The following is a 23,262-nucleotide window of genomic DNA, read 5'->3' as shown; positions in this document are numbered from 1 at the left end:
GGGGTGCTCCAAGTGAGGGGACAGCTTTGGAGGAGGGCAGTTCATACAGGGCTATAGAGAGTACTGAATGCCTTCAGTGGTCATTCTAGCGGCTGGTTCTAATTCTTGATAGAATTATGTAATTTTGTTATGGTTTTGGTGTTAAGTTTTTGGTGGTGGGGAGTTGGAGATCAAATTCAAGGCTTTGTGGCCTGCTAAGCTCACACTGTCCTGCTAAGCTATTCCATTATTCCATAAATGATTCTGTGTAGAAAAACATCGTTAGGTTATTTACATTGTAGATAAAGGACAGAATATAAATAGTTCATTGCTTATTACAGAGAACCTGGTTTTCTTCTTTTCAGGACTCCTACTGTAAGATGGGGTTACGTTGCTATGCAGTTTTTACAGGTAACTTTTTAAGGACTGCTTAACATGATGATTGGTACATTTTATTTTTTATGATTTTTATTTATTAAAAATGGGCCTTTTAAAAAAGTATATGCTTTATTTTATGGTCATTGTTGTTTTGTCTACATGTATATCTGTGTGAGGGTGTCAGAAATCCTGACACTGGAGTTACAGACAAGTGTGAGCTGCCATGTGGGTGCTGGGGATTGAACCTGGGTCCTGGAAGAGCAGCCAGTGCTTTTAACTGCTGAGCTATCTGTTCAGTCCCATAAATCTTTTTGAGATGGGATTTCTCTATTATGTAGCTCTGACTGTCCTGGAACACTCTGTATAGACTAGGCTGACCTCGAATTCACAGAGGTCTCCCGGCTTTTGCCTCCCAAGTGCTGGATTAAAGGCGTGGTCATTATGGCTGGCCCTTTTTTAAAAAAAATAAAATAAAATAAATAAAAATAAAAAATCTATTTAAAATGTTGAGCCAGGGGTGGTGACTCATGCATTTGACCTTAACACTTGGAGGAGGAGTTTTGAATTCTGTAATCAACCAGGACTTGACTATAGTGAAGTGTCTCCAAAACCTAAAGGTGGCAAAGTATGTCATAAGCAATTCAGGAATGTGCTCTGTTAAGGCTAAACCTTTCAAGCTACCCCAATGCAGGCAATGTGTGTACTTTGCCCATTAAAGGAGAGTATTTAAATTAAGGTAATTTTGTTTGGTTATTTTAGTAAGAACCTAGATAGATTTCCTTTTCCCTTTTCTGGGTAGTGTTGTATGCATGGGTGTTTGCTTTGAACCCCCCATTTCTTCCTCACTCATTTTGAGAACCATAAATCCCAGAAACTACCATTTTAAATTCTATTTAAGCCAAATACTCAGTTGTAAAATGAGTTATTTTATTGCAGACTTCATAAACAGGTTCTTCATAGTCTTCTAAAAATGCGATTTGGGTCAGGTGTGGTAACATGTGTCTATAAACTCAGTACTCAGGATGCTGAGGCAGAAGGATTGTTGAGTTTGAATCCAGCTTGAGCTACATAGCAAGATGTGATCTAAAAAGAAGTAATTTAGTAAATTATTAGGAAAAGTCATGGTGGAAATGAGGTTGAGTATCTCTCTGAAGGAGTGGGGCCATCCTCTATATACTGGGGTTTAAGGAAATATGTGTAAGCATTAGTTGTATGTGTATTTCCTTTGGAGGAAGACATGTCCTCCTTCTTTTTATGAAGCCGTCATTGTTTTCTTTGTGTGTTCCAGGTTTTTGGCTGCCTGTTTTATGTATACTACATCTTTGAGAGACTCTGCGCCCCATTGTTCCGGAATATTAAACAGGAGCCCTTCAGCGCTCGTGTTCTGGTCCTGTGTGTATTTAACTCCATCTTGCCAGGTAACCTGGGTGCTCTTTAATTTGTCCATCCATATATATAGTCAGGAAGACAGCAGGAAGCTGCCCTCTAGGTACCTTCAGTTCCCTGCTTTTTCCTGTGAACTTAGCTCCAATAAACCCTCCCACCACTTCTTCATCTGCTCCAGAAGTGAAAAGCCCTCCTGGTTTCACTTCTCACTTCAGTCTGCTTCCTCCAGCAGTGTTATGTCCACATTTATGTGTTTCCTCTTCTCTTTGGTTCTCTATAATCTCTACTCTCACCTGGCCACCAAATACCCAAACCTAAAGTTGCCAGTAACCTCTTGATAGGTGGTTTAGCTGTTTTCCAGACTGACCTCTAGGAGACACAGGTTGCACTGGCCACATTTTGAAGTCTCAGTTGGCTACTTTCTTATCTTTCTTCTTTTCATCATGCCTTGTCTCTTAGTTTCATTCGCTCCATGTGCTTTTTTCTGGTAACATGCAGGTTCCCACTGTGCCAGTGCTGAGGACTCAGCTGTAGACACACAAACTCTGTACTTCAGGGAGCTTGCGCTTCAGAGCTTCTTTGACTTAGCCTGGTCTCTGCTTACTACTGATGTCACCATCTCCCTTTCCTGTTTTTTAGATGTCCCTAGACAAGGATACGCACACACACACACACACACACACACACACACACACACACACACACAAACTTACCTCACTTGACTGCAAACTCCTTGAGATTAAGGATCATATTTTAAGATTATTTATGTATTTTTATTTTTTGCATGTTAGTGTTTGCCTGAATGTATGATTACCGTGTGCTTGCAGTAGCTTTGGAGACCAGAAGAGGGTATCGAATTCCCTGAGACTGGAGTCGCAGACGGTAGTGAGCTACCACGTGGGTGCAGGAACCTCTGGAAGAGCAGTCTCTGCTCTTAACCACTGAGATCTTTCCAGCCCCAAGGATCATATTTTACAGCCACTTTTAGTTTATCCTGTCTTGTCCAGCAAACACTGTATGAATCTTTTTTGAATGAAATAGGTGGGCATGCAATGAGTATTTCCCAGTACAGTGTGAAAGTACCATGTACATAGAACAGTCTGGGGGCTTTGTTTCTCGTGTTAGAGATGACTTTCAGCATTGGGCACTGGAAATATGCTGGAGAATAAAAAAAAAATACTGTCTGAAGAAAAGTGATGGGAAGGATTTTTGACAGAAGGACAGATAGAAAGACCTGGGATATCTTGGAATGTCAGAAGTCCTGTCATAGGTGGTGTTTGCACCCAGGGAGAGTTAAAAGGTCTTGGGTACCAAGTTCAGCTATATGTCCAGGCATTTCTTTAAAACAGGCTGGAATCACCTATTTTCTGTCAAAATAACATAGAAATAAATTATCATTTTTAAAAAGTAAAACAACAGAACCCCTAGCTTTCCAAAGTGTACTACTATATCACCTCTGGAGTGAGTGACCTGGATACCAGCAGGCTTTGTGGCAGCATCCCAGGTAAAAATACACTGTGTGTTGTTCATGGTGGCTGGCTGTAAGCGGTTCAGAAGACTTCAGATTGTCGCTCTTGTTTTCAGGGGTGCTGATGCTGTTCCTTACGTTTTTTGCCTTTTTGCACTGCTGGCTCAATGCCTTTGCTGAGATGTTACGCTTTGGTGACAGGATGTTTTATAAGGTATTATATACTTGCTCTCATCTTCTCATGTTATGTTTTCTCTCTAATATCTGTATTTAAAACAGGATTCCTCTGTGTAGCTGTGACTGTCCTGGAAGTCACTGTGTAGACCAGGCTGACCTTGAACTCATAGAGATTTGTCTGCCTCTGCCTCCTGAGTATTGGGATTAATGGCATGCACCACCATTCTTGGCATTTCTAATCAATTAGAAAAAGAAATTATTGGGATTGGGGGGTCAGGGCACACATGAACCACGAATGCATGTGTGTTTGGGGGATCGGGGCACACATGAACCACGAATGCATGTGTGTTTGGGGGGTCAGGGCACACATGAACCACGAATGCATGTGTGTTTGGGGGGTCAGGGCACACATGAACCACGAATGCATGTGTGTTTGGGGGGGTCAGGGCACACATGAACCACGAATGCATGTGTGTTTGGGTCGTGCTGTCAGGCTTGGCCTCCTGAGCTAGCCTGCCTGCTGTCACGTTCCATTTATTTCCATATTGCTAAGTCTTGAGCTTTGTTGACAGTATTACCAGCTTTTTGACACAAATTTCATGAGATAATTTTGTTCTCCTAGTCTCCCCAATGTTAAGTCTGAAATTCTGATACATGTATAGTTAGAGTAACCTACTGACACCTGTTCCCTTTGGATAGCAAGTGATTGCTGTTACATACTCATCAACTCAGCACTCAGGAGGCTGAAGCAGGAGGATTACCATGAATCCCAGGCCAGCCTGGGCTATAGTAGAGTAAAAGCTTGTCTTGGCCTTTCTTCTTCCCACCCCCACAAAGAACATATGGCCTCTGTTGGCTCCTGTGAGTATTGGTGATTGCGGTAGGAACTGTTTACCAGAGGGCGTTATGCCAGCTCCTCACTGGGCCTTTTAAATGGCTGCTGGGTTTTATGAAGTGGCCTCAGCAGGTTAGCCCATTTAAAACTGCTGAGTGGTTCCCAAGGGAAATAAATGGCTTCCTTCATTTCCAAAGATGTTATTTCTGCTTCAAATGGTATTCTTAGACTTCTAAAGCTGGCCATGTCACGTTTTATTGTTCTGACTTCATCTCCACCACTCCTTTCTCAAAGACAATAAATGTGGATGGCAGATTTTGGATGTCTGATTCTATTAATGTCTTACCTTCAAATTGGGAGCAAGAAATACAAAGGGACATTAGAAACCACCACCTCACTCCCTTCATAATTAAATGTTTCCTGGTCCCAGTCAGCCTGTTCACATGCGTGCTCAGTTCTCTTATGTTTAACAAGGTAGAGAGGAAGTTTACTGATGGCTGCGGAGGCAAACATTAGATATAAATGGTTGTGTGTTATGTATTCCATCATAACATACTTGATAATGAGACAAAATGCCCTCAGAGTCTTAAGCCATGTTTAGCTTTAACATACATTAGTATTGACTACTAACTGCTCAAATGCCTTTTGAGATTCTAGCATCAGTGTGTGGGCTTACACTTTTATCATAATGACGACCTTCAGGCAATACTCTTTGGAAATGGCCAGGGCATTAACTGTGTGTGTGACTTTATACCTTTCCTTTTCTCTCAGGACTGGTGGAACTCTACGTCATACTCCAACTACTACAGGACCTGGAATGTGGTGGTCCACGACTGGCTCTACTACTATGCATACAAGGACCTGCTCTGGGTAAACAGCAAGACCTAGTTGATTTTATGTAAGAAATGGGGATTCTGAGGGGCCTGGAGAGATGGCTCAGTGGTTGCTGTGAGTGCTTGCTGCTCTTGCAGGGAACAGAACCCACATTGGGCAACTTAAAACCACATGCAACTGCAGTTCCAGGGGATTGGATAACTTCCTCTGGCCTCTGCATGTATCTGCATGCATGTGGCCTATGCATATACACATAAAAATACAAGAAGTTAATCTTTATGAAAAAGTCCAGCATGGTGGCACACACCTCCCAGCACTTGGGAGACAGAAGCAGGTAGATCTCTGAGTTCAAGGCCAGGCTGGTCTGTTGACTGAGTTTTCTGTCCCACCTGGTCCTGTAGCCTTTCAGTCTCAAAGAAACACACAGAAGTCTACATTAATTATAAACTGATTGGCCTATTAGCTCAGGCTTCTTATTAACTCTTGTAACTTACATTAGCCCCTAATTCTTGTCTGTTAGCCACATGGCTTGGTACCTTTTATCAGGGAGGTGTTCTCATCTTTCTTCCTCTGTGATGACAGCATACTGAACCTTTCCTCTTCCCAGAATTCTCCTATTCTGGTCACCCTGCCTATACTTCCTGCCTGGCTACTGGCCAATCAGCATTTTATTAAAAACAATACAAGACCATTGCCCCGCAGCACTGGTCTACATCCTAAGGGCTACACAGTAAGACCCTCTCTCAAAACAAAGTGGAAAAGCTAGCCAAGCAAGCATGAAAGAATTGTGTTTAAATAGTGTTGCACAACTGGGAAATGATGTGTTTAATCGCCACTGAAGAAGGTGTTATAATTTCTTTTCCATTTTCTTAAAGTTTCCACAAAGAAAAACCTGTGTTCTGTGAATGTTACTGAGCATGGAAACGGTTATGTATATCACTAGGACAACATCATGCTTTTCTCTGAACTTCACTACCTGGCTACAGAGTTACAATTCTTAGAAATCTGTGTAGGAAGCCTGGAGGTAGTAGTGCATGCCTTTAATCCCAGCACTCCAGAGGTAGAGGCAGGCCGCAGGCGGATCTCTGTGAGTTCAAGGCCAGCCTGGTCTACTAGAGCTAGTTCCAGGACAGGCTCCAAAGCCAAAGAGAAACCCTGTCTCAAAAAACCAGAAAGAAAAGAAAAAGAAAAAAAAAAAAAGAAATCTGTGTAGGAACAGAAGTGATCCACCTACCAAGGACCTTTAGGAATCTCATTGTCCACAAATAATCTTCTAGCTAACCCCCCTCCCTCACCCCCAATGGCATTCTCTTACTCTTCACCTGCGCCCCCCTTCTCCCTTTGTAGACCAGCAGATATCCCCTCTCCTCAGCCCACCACACCCACTTTCACTTGGATTTGTTTGTTAAAAGTAGAGAGCTACTGTGAATTTTTATCGACTATTATATAAGCTGTGTTTTGGAGCATAATGTACTCAGTAACTAAGTATAGCTTGTACTTCTCGTTAACACTGGTGACTGAAGCAGTTCTCATTGTTAAGCAAGAGTGTGTCATCTGCCTCAGAGACTGCCGGCTAAGGAAACAGGCATGTGTCAGACTGAGTTCTCTCACTCATGTTGGGCTGAGGCAAGTCTTTTTTTTTTTTTTAAATCTTCGTTCTGGAAGGGGTGCTTGCCCAGTGTTTTATACGGCGTCCCTCTGACAGATGAAATTTGAACCTGGTATGGTCACGTGAGCACTTGGAAGGTGGAGGCAAAATGATCAAGAGTTCAAGACTAGCCTGCAGTACACGAACCTGGCTCAACAGTGTTTCTCGAGCTTTTCAGAATAGCATCACAACCTGGAGACCAGGCCCTCAACTCATGAGCCTTTAGGCAACACTTCATATCCAAACTAGAACATTGAGCATGTTTTTGTAATTATTTTTAATAGATTTGGATTAACCTAAGGTATAGGCTTAGAAAGTCAAATATAACTAAGTAGGTGCCTTTAGTGCGTGGTAATCATCTCTTATCGTTCATGCTTACTGTTTATTTTTGAAGTTACTAACTCTTGGATATTTTCTTTGTACCTTAGTTTTTCTCGAAGAGGTTCAAGTCTGCCGCCATGTTGGCTGTCTTCGCCTTGTCTGCGGTCGTGCATGAATACGCCCTTGCTGTCTGCTTGAGCTATTTCTACCCAGTGCTCTTTGTCCTCTTCATGTTCTTTGGAAGTGAGTGATGTGGCCTGCTCTGGGTACTGGCTGCTGCACTAACAGAGACAGCGAAACGGGAAGGAAACTATGACGTCACTTTAGAGAAGCTAGGTGGTCATACCATTTCAAGGCAGCCTGTTAGCCAGGGTCAGAACACTGATGGAGTAATTCAGTGCAGTTGTGTCTGCAGGTGTTTACACACTGGAGGGAGGGTGTGAAATAGGTGGCCTCTTGAGGACCAATCACAAACACTGTCACTGTGCACCTCCTGAAAACAGTTTCATGTTTGAGTGTCTGGAGAGGAATCCATAAGATTCCTGGCATGAGGCCAGCATTGGTGGTACACACCTTTAATCCCAGCACTTGGGAGGCAGAGACAAGCAGATCTTTGTGAGTTTGAGGCCAACTTGATCTACAGAACAAGATCCAGAACAGGCTCTAAAGCTATAGAGAAACTCTGTCTCAAAAAAAAAAAAAAAAAAAAACCCAAAAAACTCCATGAAATGTATTTTTCATGTGTTTTTAGTTGAGCATCATTTACTTGTAGAGTAAGTGAACAGGATGAAAGAAAGATGCCTATGAATGATTGGTACTCACTGCTGGCAGTCAGCCGCAGGTCTGTATCTGAGCCCTAATCCCTGGTGGACTGTTTTGATAACCGTATTTTCTCTTTCTAACTTCAGTGGCTTTTAATTTCATTGTCAACGACAGCCGGAAAAGGCCGATCTGGAACATTATGGTATGGGCTTCTCTTTTCCTGGGCCATGGAGTCATTCTGTGCTTCTATTCTCAAGAATGGTATGCCCGCCAGCACTGTCCTCTGAAGAATGTGAGTTGCTTGTCCAGCTTGGGTGTCACCCCTGATGTAAGGGGGATGGGGCTGAGGAGTGGTATTAGTTACTCCTGATGTAAGGGGGTGTGGTATTAGTCACCCCTGATGTAAGGGGGTGGTATTAGTTATCCCCTGATGTAAGGGGGTGGTATCAGTTATCCCCTGATGTAAGGGGGTGGTATTAGTTACCCCTGATGTAAGGGGATGGTATTAGTTATCCCCTGATGTAAGGGGGTGGTATTAGTTATCTCCTGATGTAAGGGGGTGGTATTAGTTACCCCTGATGTAAGGGGGTGGTATTAGTTATCCCCTGATGTAAGGGGGTGGTATTAGTTATCCCCTGATGTAAGGGGGTGGTATTAGTTACCCCTGATGTAAGGGGGTGGTATTAGTTATCCCCTGATGTAAGGGGGTGGTATTAGTTATCTCCTGATGTAAGGGGGTGGTATTAGTTACCCCTGATGTAAGGGGGTGTTATTAGTTATCCCCTGATGCAAGGGGGGGTGGTATTAGTTATCCCCTGATGTAAGGGGGGGTGGTATTAGTTATCCCCTGATGTAAGGGGGTGGTATTAGTTACCCTTGATGTAAGGGGGGGTGGTATTAGTTACTCTTGATGTAAGGGGGTGGTATTAGTTACCCCTGATGTAAGGGGGTGGTATTAGTTATCCCCTGATGTAAAGGGCACTTAATACAAAGGGTGTGTGGTAGTGGAGAGCATGAGGCTGAGTCGAAAGGAGGGAGGCAGAACATGAGCATCCATTACCTCCCAGTCTGACTGTTCCCTTGAACAGCTCATTCCTTTGCCTTTCCTCATTTAGCTCCCCGGTTCTTAATTTTCTTCTTTCTTTACCTCGCTGTGATTTTGTATCTCCAGACTTTTCCCAAGGACACATGCATCCTTCATCTGAAACAGGGATATTTTTTTATCTCTGTCCCTCCAAAAGTTATAAGCTCTTCTAAAGAATGTCAGACAACACTGATGTCTGGGACTGGATTTCCTTTGATTTTACCAATCTCTTCATTCTTTCCCCTGTGGTTAGTTCAGGTTTTGTTTTTTAGCCTATAGGTGACTAACTCCATTTGCACGTGGCTGAGATTCCCTCTTGATATGTCTTTCCTGGGTATTTCTCCCAGGAACCGTAACTGAGCACAGATACCCACACGGAGTTAAGAGTCTTCCGTGCACCTCTGTGTACGCTGTCTTCTGTCACACAGCCCTATTCCTCCTCCTCACTTCCTGTCCAGGCCTTTGCCCTGTCATGCTGTTCTTTATACTTTACTCTCAGGTCCCACAGGTCAGATTTTATTCCTCTGCTGAGATTCAGTTTGGATGCTGTACTTGCCATGGAAACTGTGAACTCTTGTTCCATCTTCCCTGTTTGGAACTTGTAAAGTACTTGATATTATTGAAGTGGATCACTAATTTAAGACCCCATGTTTTAGTCATATGCTCATGCTTTATTATCCTAATCCTACCTCTAGTTATAGATTTTAAACTGAATTTTGCTAAAATAAGGTATCAGGATGTTAAGAGACACGGTGCCTCCTTACCATATGATCCATGGTCTATGGAGTGGAGTGGACTCTTTACAGAAATTCTCAGTTGAATTAATTGGCGCCATTGATAGAAAACATCTCAACATCTTTTGAAACAGGGAGTTTCTCAACCCTTAAAGGGCAGTGAAGTGCGGGGGCAGTTTAAAGAGGTCAATGTGTAGCATCCAGCTGTTACCTGCCCCAGACCTCGTTCACATGAACTGTGGTCATACGTGGACCATTCTTCTGTTGCTTCTCCCATCTTAGCCCACATTTCTGGATTATGTCCGGCCGCGTTCCTGGACTTGTCGGTACGTGTTTTAGAAGCCTGGACTCTGCCTCCGTTCTTGCCAACGAGGAATGGATATTCTTCCTGATCCCCGGCCAGTCGTCGTCAGCGGTCACTGCATATGTCTTTCCACGTTGTTTGGACCGCTCCAGCCTCTCCTGATGACTGACCTGAAACTGGCCTTGAGTCACTTCGTGGTTTTTTTTGGTTTGTTTCCTTTTGGGGAGAAGGAGGACCAATAGCTGAGGTCATGTGGGGTTATGTCAGCTCAGGCTTTGGTAGTTTTATCTGTTTATTTCCTTGATTCTGTCCAACCAGAGACTAAACACATCTTGGCCATGAATTAGCCAAAAACACTTAGGAAGAAATCATTTCAGTGCCTCTGGCTTTGAAGGTTTTTTTTCTATCATGCACACTTTTAGGAGATCAGCTAGTTAACTGTGCAATTGGGAAGAAATAAATGTTATTTCTAATAGAAAGAGAGAAAATACCTATTTCCCAAAGATAATCTTGTAATGCTTTCTGCTCACATCTTTTGTTGCTTTTGGCTTTGCTTTGTCTCTGTGCTGGGAATAGAATCCAGGGCCTTGCCCAGGGCAGCACACTGAGCCACACCCCAGTCCCCATGTTGTATTTTTCTGAAAGTTCTGGTCTACTCTTTTTTTTTTTCTGTATAAACTTTGATTTTGTTTTTGAAAAAATTAGCAGTCTTTCACCTTCAATGCTGGTACAAATTTAAGGGTCCAAAGTATGAAGGGAAAATATATTTCCTTTCAAAACTTGAGAAGTCATTTTAAAACAGATTCAATGAGCTGGCCATGTGTTTTATTTATGCTTTCAGAAGTTCTGTAGGAGATTTTATTGATGTTGTTTTTTTTCTTTCTTTCTTTTTAGAGGTAAGGTCTTGCTATATAGCCCAGGTTAGTCTTGAACTTGCTATGTAGCCCAGGCTGGTCTTGAACTTACTCTGTAGCCTAGCTGACCTTGAATCCCTGTCCTCCTGCTCCCAAGTGCTAGGATCGAAGAAGATACCACCACACCTGAAGATTTTTCTTTTAACTGTTAAGTTGTTTAGAAGTATTCTTTTGGTACAGTTGCTTTCTTGTCTAATAACTAGGAACTTTCCTTGTTGTATAGACTAGTGAGTCCATAATGGAAGTATTAATCTCTCTATTAATACTAAATGTCTACTAAGGATCCAGAAGCTGGCTTCTGAAGCATCTGTCCCATCATTATACTTTAACAGTATATTTTTAGATTAAATAAATTGCTGTATGATCATTTGTAAGGACATGTACTCGTTATGTGACATTTCCACGTTCTGCAGTGCCCATTCCCGGTGTGGCGGAAGGACCCACTGTGCTTGTGTGCATGGGTATTGTGTGTGAGGACTGCACATTGGAAGGCGTGTCACAGAACTGCAGTTCAGTCTCCTGCCCAAAGAAATGAGCCTTATAAGGTGCTAGCACATGGATTGTTCATGGCACAGCCATTTGAGTCTTTGCTGGTATCCTGGCAACTCTCTGTACAGTTTTATGAAGTGTTTTCAGAGTGGTTTTAAAAATCATTTTGAGTCTCACAAAAAGATAATGGAGAGTTCCTTGATGATCACTCTTGATGTGGGCCACGTGTATGTCTCCTGCTTCTGCACCTGCTGTGTTCAGAGGCTGGCTCTGAATTCAGCTCTACCTTCAGCAGACTCAGTTTCTTTCTGTTCCCAAACGAGTGGTCAGTATTGTCCCAGAGTCATTACCCCCTGAATCATACGCTGTGAATGGAGCCTACTAAGTTCTGCCTGTGTCTTAAAGAGTGAAGTGAGCCAGTCACTCTCTCAATTTTTCTTTTTTCTTTTGTTTTGTTTTGTGTTTTGAGATAGGGTTTTTCTGTGTAACAGCTCTTGCTGTCCTGGAACTCACTCTGTAGACCAGGCTGGAATTGAACTCGCAGAGATCCACCTGCCTCTGTCTCCCAAGTGTTGGGATTAAAGGTGTGCACCACTACTGGATAAACTAAGTCTCTTCTATGTGTAATTGCATTTTGAATGTAATGAAAGAACAGAAATGGTCTGAAAGTTGCTCATAAACTAGTCTTCTGCAGCAGGGGGATGGGATTTCAGGGTGCCCCATTCTGGGAAGTGCTGTGTGCGCATTTTCAGAAAAGCGTGTTACTCTGTAGCAGTATTGAAGTTTGCAATTGTTGGACCAGTCAGGGTTGCTCTTCCCCCTCACCCACTCTTTTTGAGACAAGGTCTTTTTCTGCAGCCCAAGCTGTGATGGACCTCATATGCCCCTGCCTCAGCCTCCTCAGGTGCCGGAGTTTACAAGCATGTGCTGCCCCACCCAACAAGGCCTTTCCTTAGGGATGTGTTTCCTACCAAGATTTTAGGTGATCAGCATGTGTGTAGGACTGCAAACCACTTAGAACTGTAAGATTGTCTTAGACTTCAAAAGTCCAGACCCCTTGAGGAGGCGGGTGCTCTGAAAGAAGATTGGCTTGGCAGCCATGTGGCCACTTTGTTGGTTGCCTTAGCAGTACCCTTGTCTTCAGATTACTGTATGAACCCTTTAAAAAGAAAATAAAACCCAGATTTCTTGCTAATGGTGTGTTCCAAGCAGGTTCCTTTATTGTGCCAATGGGTGGAAACTGTTCTCAGTTCAGAATGAGACTGTCTACAAAATAAGGGATGTATTTATTTCCTCGAAGCTTGAATTAAATGACCATTAAGTGACCATACAAGAGAACCACTTTATGAGCAATTTTGACTTTGCATTTAGATGTCTGTTTTCGTCTTTTCCTACCTCTGTATTGGATGTTTTTATTCTCAATCCTAGATAGAGGGGGAGGGTTTAGGTTTTTTTTTTTTTAGGTGGTGGATTAATATATTAAAATTGCCTGGATAATGTTATTTGCCTCATGTTAAAATTTAAGTAAAACATCATGACCTTGCTTTTTGTTGTTTTGTTTTGCACATGGTTTCTCTACATAGCTATCCTGGAACTCAGGTATCTGCCTTCCCAGTGGTGGGATTAAAGGTGTGTGCTACCACACCTGGTTGGGGCTGCTCTTGTCAGTAGCTGCAATATTTGGCAGTGGAAAAAAATGTATGACTGTTTCTGTTATTTTTGGGGTAAAAGTTGGTGATGTTGTCAGGTTAAGAAAGTACAATGTAAGCTGGACAGTGGTGGCGCACGCCTTTAATCCCAGCACTCGGGAGGCAGAGGCAGGCGGATCTCTGTGAGTTTGAGGCCAGCCTGGTCTACAAGAGCTAGTTCCAGGACAGGCTCCAAAGCATATAACTGGGTGGTGTTAGTGCAGGCCTTTGATCGCAGTACTTCAGACACAGATGTATCTCTGAGTTTGAGTCCAGCCTGGTCTACAAAGTGAGTTCCAGGACAGCCAGAGCTGTTAGACAAAGAAATCCTGCTTGAAAAGCCAAAAAAAAAAAAAAAAAAAGTACAACCTAGAAATAATCTGTATTTGCAAACAGATTGTTATAAAACTAATTCATTTAGGATACATAACTTGTTTTGAAACTCTAAAATTATTGCCTAAAAATGAACTATTACAGGCTTCCTGGGCAAGTCATATATACTTGAAAATCACTCACTTGGTCTATATAACCTTAAAAGATGGTGTTTATTTATTTGTTGCCAAGAGAGCTCATTAAAAAAAAAGATCTGTTTTGCAAAGTATAAGAAATTTTGAGGCAAGTCCAATTTCATGTTTGTGGGAGGGGGTAAAGCTAAAGAGCAGTTCTCAACCTGTGGGTCATGACCGCTGGGTGGCAGAACAGCTCTTTCCCAGGGTCACCTACGACCATTGGAAAGCACAGATACTTAGGTTATGCTTCGTAACAGTAGCAAAATTACAGTTATGAAGTAGCAACAAAATAATTTATTGTTTTTTGTTTCGAGACAGGGTTTCTCTGTGTAGCCTTGACTGTCCTGGAACTTACTTTGTAGACCAAGTTAGCCTTGAACTCATAGAGATCCACCTGCCTCTGCCTCCTGAGTGCTGGGTTTAAAAGCATGAACCACCATGCAATGAGATTTTATGGTTGGGGTCACCACAACATGGTGAACTGTTTTAAAGGGTCACAGCATTAGAAAGGCTGAGAACCACTGAGCTGCAGTCATGTGGCTGTGGTAACAAAACTGATAGTGATGGTTTGAACCTGTGTGACATAGTTTTCAGACATTAGTTAGAGGTATCCCTGCTTGGAGGAATTCCCATTCATGAGTTCTTTCTCACCTTTCCTTAATAAACGTTATGTTTGCTCAAAAAAGAAAAGAAAAACTCAGCTCTAGAGAGGTAGGAGAAGAGGATCGGAATTCCAGGTTATTCCAGGCTACACAACCAGCTGAAGTTGAAGACCAGTGATCCTGTCTCAAGCCCCATCACACAAACAGACACAATGCATCTACTTAGGGTTGTTCCGTTGGTAGGGTGGTTTTCTCCTGTCCCAGATTGAGAGCCAGTCGGGAGGTGACTGAAGCATGGACTGTGGGTTCAGAGACCCAGGCACAGCAAAGTGACCCGGGACAGAGCTGTCTTCCTCCTCTGTATGATGGGAAAGATGGCTAGCTCATAGGATCGCTGCAGAGCGCCAGCCCCGGCAGGAAACTTGCCTTATAATCTTCGTGTGTGTGTGTGTGTGTGTGTGTGTGTGTGTGTGTGTGTGTGTGTGTGTGTGAGAGAGAGAGAGAGAGAGAGAGAGAGAGAGAGAGAGAGAGAGAGAGAGAGAGAGAGATTAAAGATAGCTTCTGGTTACATTATTTGCTTTTTTCTTTGAATTTTGATTACCTCTTCCTGCAGATCTTCAATGACTGGCATAATGAATTTGTTTAAAATGTATTGTTCACATTTCTCTGAAAATTCCTTAAATTTTGTGTTCATATCCAAAATGGCAAAATACTGCATATGTGAAGAATGTGGTAAATAAATATATTTAGAGAGACCCTTCGGTGTGTAGTATTTGCATGTGTAGAGAACCTGATTCCTTCTGCACTCTGGGAACCCTTGCATGCACATAACCTAAAAGAAGTAAAAGTAAATCTATAAAACCAAACATAAACTGGGCAGTGGTGGCGCATGCCTTTAATCCCAGCACTCGGGAGGCAGAGTCAGGCTGATCTCTGTAAGGTCAAGCCCAGCATGGCCTCCAGAGCTAGTTCCAGGACAGGCTCTAAAGATGCACAGAGAAACCCTGTCTCGAAAAGCAACAAAAAAACCTTTATGACATTCTTAGACTGGTAGCCATGATGCTTTAGAGCCTCCTCAGCACCACGGGTAGAAAAGGGTAAACTAGCAGGCCTGGGCCGTCACTCAGACAGAAGCAGGAGAATATTATCTTAAGGTGTGTTACTTCTGTGCCGGCTTGGTAATATTTGTCTACTGATGCAAAGGTGTTTGATTAAATAACATTCACCTGTGGTCAAATGGTGGGGAGGAGTCGGGTGGAGAGGGATTTTTAAGGAGGACGGAGCAGCATGAGGTTTTCTGGAGAGTACTGGGAGGCGAGGTGAGCTGCTGCTCTTCAGTCTCTCAAGAGCAGGACTCAACCTTTGAATCCTGAGTTCTTTAGAGGGACAGAGATTTAGATAAACTCCCTTTGTAGCTTTGAAAGAGTTGGTGCCCGAGGAAACAATTCCCTCAGGCTGCAGCGGCTCTCAGGACTAACCTCCCGCTGAGAGCTGAGAGCGGTGGAGTTGCAGTTGCTGACTGGACAGCTGCAGATTAAAAGGCAGGTGGTTCTCTGTGAGTTCAAGGACAGCCTGATTTTACAGAGTGAGTTCCAGGATAGGCTCCAAAGCTACACAGAGAAACCCTATCTCGGAAAACAGAAGAAAAAAAAGGAAAAAGAAAAGAAAAAAGGCAGCAACAGTTTAAAAAGAGGACAACAAATGGTTGCAGGTTCAAGACTAGCTTAGTTTACTATGAGTTCTAAGTTAGCCAGGGTAATTTAGCGAGAACTTTTGTCTCAAAAGGAGGTGAGGAGCCTGGCAGTGGTGGCGCACGCCTTTAATCCCAGCACTTGGGAAGGGAGGCAGGTGGATCTCTGTGAGTTTGAGGCCAGCCTGGTCTGCAAGAGCTAGTTGACAGCTCGAGCTGTTACCCAGAGAGACCCCTGTAAACAGCTAGCAAACATTATACCCTAGCTCTGTAGTCCAAATAGCTCCCATGCACTCATCATCTCATGTTTCAAGTGCCCTTCATCCTAGTTGCTGGCAGCTTTCTATGCCAACCGTAGCCGAAGGAGCAAAAAACTGGGCAGGGCTTTCTTACCTAGACTAAGGGAGGGAGCGATGTTATAGGTCACAGATAAATAAACGGGGCCTGATTTGCATTTTCAGTGGCATTGATTCTAGCGTTCTCTCTACTGTGGTCATTCCTTTTGGGGAGGTGAATAGAGCTGGGGGTTGAGACAGTTTCTGCAGCCCAGATCTCAGCCTCACAAGTGCTGAGATTCCTGAACTGTCAAACTGGACCTGGCGGCACTGGCTCTTGCCAGCCTCCACAGCAGTCTGTTCTTCACCGACTGCCCATCCTGTCCCTGCTGTTGCAGCACGAGTGTGCTCATCCAGAGAACGCTGACTGTTGGAGCGCGTCAGGATCAGCAGTTGACATCCGAATATTCTCCCAGCGAAGCCCCTATGGGAGCACCAGGCACACAGTCACTCTACTCACTCTCTACGGCCCAACTGTCCCCACCTATTTCTGTAGTGCGAGGGAGTGGGATGGGAGAAGTCGCTTCAGAAATTTAAGTGTGCATGGCTATCCATTGCCATGCAGAGAGGCAAGAAAGAAACACCATGGGGTGGGAGGAGGTGGGGGAACCAAGTTGTGGAAGTTTAGGGTCCATTTGAACTCAACCAAGTTTGCGCATCTAGTTTGTAAATTTACCGAGAGAAAGCTCTCGTGGGATCCATATTCAAGGTCGGCACGGCTGCTCACTGTTGCTTCTGGTAGGAGCCCGAGTGAGTAAGGTAATTATTCTAAGTTTTTAGGATGGGCACTGAAGCTAAGCTATCTCTCCCTGTAGGCGCATCAGGTGAGAGCGGAGTAATGATAAAGGACTAGAGTTAGAACTGGAGGTGGAGCTAAGTGCTGGAGCTCTTAGCACGCACAAGGCTCTGGCTTTGTTCCTGAGCTTTGTCACGCACACTCATACACATGCACGGACTTCACTACAGCCAACATCTAGACGATATGAGACGTTTCAATTTTAGAGCCCCAAGCTACCAATTCCCTTGAGAAGTGTTTAGTTAAGCCGTAATTAAATTTCCTAGATACTAAAAAGTATCACTTCTGGAAAGTTCCAAATTAATCCATGTGTGGCGGTGCATGCCTGTGACCCTAGTACTCCAGGTGGAGGCAGGAGGGTTTTCAACCCCGCCTATGCAGCCAACTCCTTTCATTAAAAAAAAAAAAGGGTGCTAATTTAAATCTCCATGTTTTAATAAAACTACATTAGATACAGATGCTAGTCCACTTTCCACTCACGGACTCCTGCAGGGAGATTTGCAGGCTAATATCTGAGCACCCAAGATGAATATGAAATCCCTGTCAACATGCTATAAAAATGAACTGGTAGGGCCTGGCGTAGTGGCGCACGCCTTTAATCCCAACAATTGGAAGGCAGAGGCAGGAGGATCTCTTTGAGTTTGAAGCCACCGGGGATATTTGTAAAAAATACGCAAAACAATAAAGCCGGTTACAAGGACGGAAACCACACCCACTACAGCCTTCTAAGGACAGGGCCACAGGGCAGTCTAAGGGAGCTCGGAGGCCAGCTGGGCCTGCGCTTGCGCAGTCCACAGCCGGAAGCGCGGCCACTAGAGACTGTCCCATTCCGAGACAGCAACCAGATTAAGTATTTGTTTTCCTTATTGTTACGACGCACGACTAAGATCACACAGAAACAGCTAGATAGTGTAGCGATTGTTCGATTTGTCTTTTCTTTTGACGGCGCCGCCGGAGGCAGCCCGGACCACAGGTTGCTAGGACACGGGGTCCTGCGTTGCCATGACGACGCAGAGCGTTCCAGGAAAGAGCCTACCGACCGAGGCCTGGCGGGAAACACAATTTGTGGGTACAGCTGCGGATGTCAGTGTCCACAGGTCTCTGCTGAAGGGACCGTGGGAGCCCTGCCTCACTCGAGCCCGTGGAGCTGGGCCGCGCTGGCCCGCTCGCCTGCCGTCTGTAGGGCAGCGGACCCTGACTTTTCGGGGCTAGGCCTTGACTCTGACCCATCCATACCCCTCTCTGTCACGTCGGGTCGTCGGAGAGAACAAAGAAGGGAAATCATGCTAGATGAATTCCGAATTCCAATCTGAGCATAAACCCGCAAGGGGTCTCTTTGTTCATTTTCCTTGTTTTGCCTACAGAACCACGGGGAGCCTAAAGTTCCCAGCACGATTTTGATTTGTTTCTGAACTAATTTTCTGGAAAAATAGTTTATTATGTCTCTCCAAAAAGCATCCGGAACTTCGCTGAACTCCCCGTCAACATCTGAGGTCAAACAGTCAAAACTTTCTCTAGTCAAGGAGGAGACCAAAGGTAAACTTGAGCGATGCTGTGGACAGAGCCATCATGGCTACTGGCAGAATTCGCAATCCATTCTCCCCTTCTCGTCAGACAACCTGGCTGTTACCAAATCAGAATTCTCTTTCATCTTCGTTTAAATACTAACAGCTGTCTGAAACAACGCCTGTTTGGCTCCTTGCTCTCTGACTTTAAGGGAACAATGTGGATAAGATAAACACAGCTTAATACTGTATGGCTATTTGTATAAGATTCAAGACTTTTTCTGAGAATTCTTAAAATTTTCATCCTTGATGCGGGGCTTTGTGGCTGATGCCTTTAATCCCAGCTCTGGGGAGGCAGAGGAAGGTGAATCTCTGTGAATTTGAGGCCAGCCTGCCCTACCGAGTGAGTTCCACAACAGTTAAGAGTTCCATAGTGAGATGAGACTTTATATGGTAAATGTGGACTTGTACTAGGATCCGGATCAAGTACAGACATCATTCATCCCTACTCTGAGACTGAAATTTCCACCAGTCTTCCTGTCACTTAGGGGGTTTTGTTTGCTTTGTTATTTATATTTAGCTACAGTTCCATCAAGCCTTTTACTATTTAGGAGGTACAGATGATTCAAGCCAGGGACTTAAATACACTAAGCAAGGACTCTGCCCTGAGCTGGCTCCCTATTCACTTTCTACGAACGGGAGTCTCGCTCAACTGTCCAGGCTGGCTGTATGCTCGCTCTGTAGCCCAGTCATCTTATTTGTGTCTCTCTTCATGGTCGCATACGCTGCTTCCTCTCCTTCTCCACCTTTCTGTGCACTGGATGCTCTTCTGCGCTTTAAGGAGTCTCTGTTGCGTGCCTGCCCGCTGGAAGCGCTCCTCCTGTTAGGAACACACATGGTAAGGCAGGTGGGGGAGCACCAACTCCCCAGGACACTCCACTTGAGAGTTTTTCTTTCCTCTTTCTTAGGACTTCCTGAGCTAAAGGAGAGAAAAGTCATGCTGGACCATCTCAAACCCCTTCCTCCTTCCCTTCCGAATGAATTCATCCCCGAGGAAGTCCTACTCTCTCTGAACTATGCAGCCAATGCTGGTCCATGTCCTGAAAACTTATTGCCTTCTAAGAAACTTAAAGCCCCAAAGGTGCGTATACACATGCCTAGAATGTTTGGGGTCATTATCTTTTTTTAAAAATTCACTTTATTAAGTGTTTGGTGAGCATACGTTATATATTTCAGATGCTCTTTTAAAATTCAGATTTATTTATTTTTAATTATTAGTTCATGTACGAGTAGGAGTAGTTGGTTCTCTCTTTCCACCATGGGTTCTGGGGAGAAACACAGGTCATCAGATTGCCAGCTCTTTCAGCTGCTGAGACGTCTTGCCAACTAGAAAATTTAGATCTTGCTGAACATGGTGGCTGGCACTGACAAATCCAACATCAGAGGCTGAAGCAGGAGGATTATCATGAGTTCCAGGTGAGACTGGGCTACCCAAATGAGATCCTGTCTCAAGAAACAAAACTAAAAGAACCAAACCAGAAACAACCAAAGTAAAAAAGCTTCAGAACTTTTGAGCAAATGTTTCCATTGTTTGATTATTTCTCTTAACCTACTTTATGTAAATTTACCAAGCATATTATTGATGCTCTCTTAATATTCTAATTTGCCTTTCGACATGTTCTTGAATCAAGAGTTCCGCTCCTCAGTAAAGCATCCAAATGCCCTTGATGTAGAGTTAAATTGGTAACGTTTCTTTGACTAGAGTGCCCTCTGCTGGACGTTTGTGTTTTTTCCCCCACAGGGTGCTCTTCCGCGCATTGTAGACCGTGTCTGGCAGCACCCTGTTCGAAGGAATAAATTAAAATATCTGATTGATCATCCTGTTTCCCTAACCGGAGCTGGAAGGTAAAGAAGGAAGAGAGTGGGATATATTAAGATAGATAGAATTATTTTTTCATTTGAATGGGAGTCTGGGGAGGGGGCGGAATGGATTGTGAAACTGCAGTATCGTTGGTAAGTGATAATTCTGAAAGGATATATGTATGGTTATTATCAGTACAGTAGCTATGAATTCTGGCCATACATTTTGTATTTATGTATTGTATGTAAGTGTGCATATTTGCCATGTCCCACGTGTAAGATCAGAGGACAGTTTGTAGGAATCGGTTCTCTCCTTCCACATCCGGGTCCTGCAGGTTAAACTCAGGCCGTCAGTTTTGGTATCAAGATCCGTTATCCACTGAGACTTCTTCCATGTCTGGTTCTTTCTTTTCTTTTTTCTTTTTGGCTTGCATTTGTGTATTTCTTCCTGCATTCACACTTAAACATCGAGTTGTGGTTTGAGATGCTCTGATCACCGTCCTCTCGTGTCTGCTTTTCTGTACTCCTAAATGCACCTAAAACTGAGCAACTCTATCCATCCCTTTTCACCCATGAGAAAAGTAATTTCAATAAGATCAAATATCCTACACACTTACGTGCGGATAAACTGCTGTATGATCATGGCATGTAAGCAAGGCATGCAGAGAGATTTTGATAAATGGAAAATACTTTCAGATGAATAAGGCACAATCTTCATGGAACACAATTTGACAGAGTATTTCTGGGAATGATATAAAACAATAAATGCTAGTCATATCTGCGTGTGGTGGTAAACTGGCACTTCCGAGCAGAAGTTCTTAAACTGTGGCCATCAAGTAGCAGCACCTCCAAATCTCACTGTCACCCCAGAACCCACGAATACAGATCTCAGTACCCCTATCCTCACTGTCACCCCAGAACTTGTGAATACAGATCTCAGCACCCCCATCCTCACTGTTACCCCATGAATACAGATCTCAGCACCCCCATCCTCACTGTCACCCCAGAACCCATGAATACAGATCTCAGTACCCCCATCCTCACTGTTACCCCAGAACCCATGAATACAGATCTCAGTACCCCCATCCTCACTGTCACCCCAGAACCCATGAATGCAGATCTCAGCACCCTCATCCTCACTGTCGTCCTAGAACCCAACCCCCATTCTCACTGTAACCTCAGAACCCATGAATACAGATCTCAGTACCCCCATTCTCACTGTAACCTCAGAACCCATGAATACAGATCTCAGCACCCCATCCTCACTGTCACCCCAGAACCCATGAATACAGATCTCAGTACCCCCATCCTCACTGTTACCCCAGAACCCATGAATGCAGATCTCAGCACCCCCATCCTCACTGTAACCCCAGAACTTGTGAATAGACCTCAGCAGCAGGAAACCTCAGAGGAAGGTTAGAGACAGGGAAATTACACAGATGTGAGCCCAGCCTAAGCATGGACCTGAAAGTATAAAAGGACGGTGACTGAGTGGGTCAGGAGATGGACCAGACAAGAACGGAAGCACAGAAGGACACAAGTCAAGAGATGTATGGGTGACTCAGTTGATGCCCATCAAGGAAACAGTCCCAGTCTCGTGACCTCCAGGAAGGAATCCTGTCAATAACCAGAAGGGGATTGTCTGAGGTCTCCCTTGCTGTGATAAAACACCCCAACCAAAAGCAACTCAGAGAGGAAAGGATTATTTCATCTTACAGCTCTCGGGTCACACTCCATCACTGAGGGAAGGCAGGGCAGGAACCTGGAGACAGGAGCGCAAGTAGAAGCCATGGTTGAATACTTGCTCCCTATGGCTTGTTCAGTTTGCTTGTCTTTTCTTATTTGTGTGTGTGTGTGTGTTGAGACAGGGTTTCTTTGGCTATCTTGGAACTCACTCTGTAGACCAGACCAGGCTGGCCTCGAACACGCAGAGATCTGCCTGCCTCTGCCTTCCCTCAATCATTATTCAAGAAGAAGCCCTGCTGGCAATCTGATGGAGCGCTTCCTCCATTGATGTTTCTCTTCCCAGATAACGCTGGCTTGTGTCAAGTTAATGAAAGCCAACAAAAGCCAGCCAGCACAGTTGTAGGCATGGCTCTCGCAGGCATCCACACCACACTTTCGTCAGCGTCCTGATTTGGTGCTGTGGCACCTGCACTGGACCTCCATGCGTGGACAATGGTGTGCTCAACTGCTAGGGACAAGGAGTAATTTTTCCAGCAGTGCCAAGTATTCAGAGCACAGCAATAAAATGCCAATGACAAAGTGTTTAGTTCTAAGAATCTTTTCTGATGGCCTCATCAGTCAGTGTTCAGCGCACAAAATAAGCCTTGGAATTTTAAGCAGGAAATGACTGAATGCAGACAATTGACTGCTATGAAAATGGTTGAGATCAGCAGGATGGCTCAGCAGGTAAAAGCACTTGCCCTGCAGCCCGGTAACCTGAGCCCATTCCCATGGGTTAAAGGAGACAACTGACTCCCCAAAATGGTCCTCCAACTGCCATGTGAGTGCTGTGGCATCTGTGTCTACACTTACACACCGACATCACACACGCTGACATCACCTCCCTACATCACCCCCCACATCGCACATCCTTGTCACATATTCCTGTGTCACACACACCTACACTACACACTACATCACACACCCCACATCACACACCCACACCACATACACGTCACACCCCCACACAACGCACCGCACATCACAAACACCCACATCACAGTCCCACATCATACACCTATATCGATAACATATCCACATCAAACATCCCCATCACACATCCATCACACACATTCCCACATCACAGTCCCACATCATACGCCTATATCACATATATCCACATCATACATCCCATCACACACCTATTACATACACTCCCACATCACATGTCCCTCCTCACAACATTCCACATCACCCCCACATCACACACACCCATGTCACACAGAGTCACATTACACA

At 44.2% G+C, this 23,262-nt stretch overlaps 2 protein-coding genes across 2 annotated transcripts in view; both read left to right on the top strand.

Annotated features, from left to right (window-relative positions):
* The window catches only part of Soat1 (sterol O-acyltransferase 1), a 53,280-nt gene extending 40,424 nt beyond the window's left edge, over nucleotides 1-12,856 (top strand). The window contains exons 10-16 of the mRNA XM_075988317.1: nucleotides 345-390; nucleotides 1,646-1,775; nucleotides 3,328-3,425; nucleotides 4,995-5,093; nucleotides 7,134-7,269; nucleotides 7,935-8,080; nucleotides 9,889-12,856. Of these exons, the coding sequence (XP_075844432.1) occupies nucleotides 345-390; nucleotides 1,646-1,775; nucleotides 3,328-3,425; nucleotides 4,995-5,093; nucleotides 7,134-7,269; nucleotides 7,935-8,080; nucleotides 9,889-9,945 (712 nt within the window). The 3' untranslated portion in view covers nucleotides 9,946-12,856. The remainder of the gene's footprint in view (nucleotides 1-344; nucleotides 391-1,645; nucleotides 1,776-3,327; nucleotides 3,426-4,994; nucleotides 5,094-7,133; nucleotides 7,270-7,934; nucleotides 8,081-9,888) is intronic.
* A 5,516-nt stretch (nucleotides 12,857-18,372) lies between these two features.
* The window catches only part of Axdnd1 (axonemal dynein light chain domain containing 1), a 75,433-nt gene continuing 70,543 nt past the window's right edge, over nucleotides 18,373-23,262 (top strand). Inside the window, exons 1-3 of the mRNA XM_075989549.1 lie at nucleotides 18,373-18,469; nucleotides 19,407-19,579; nucleotides 20,240-20,343. Coding sequence (XP_075845664.1) covers nucleotides 18,373-18,469; nucleotides 19,407-19,579; nucleotides 20,240-20,343 — 374 coding nt within the window. The remainder of the gene's footprint in view (nucleotides 18,470-19,406; nucleotides 19,580-20,239; nucleotides 20,344-23,262) is intronic.

The sequence above is a fragment of the Microtus pennsylvanicus genome, chromosome 10 (assembly GCF_037038515.1).
Source record: "Microtus pennsylvanicus isolate mMicPen1 chromosome 10, mMicPen1.hap1, whole genome shotgun sequence".
In the NCBI taxonomy this organism is placed as follows: Eukaryota; Metazoa; Chordata; class Mammalia; order Rodentia; family Cricetidae; genus Microtus; species Microtus pennsylvanicus.
This window is presented reverse-complemented; position numbering and strand designations above follow the sequence as displayed.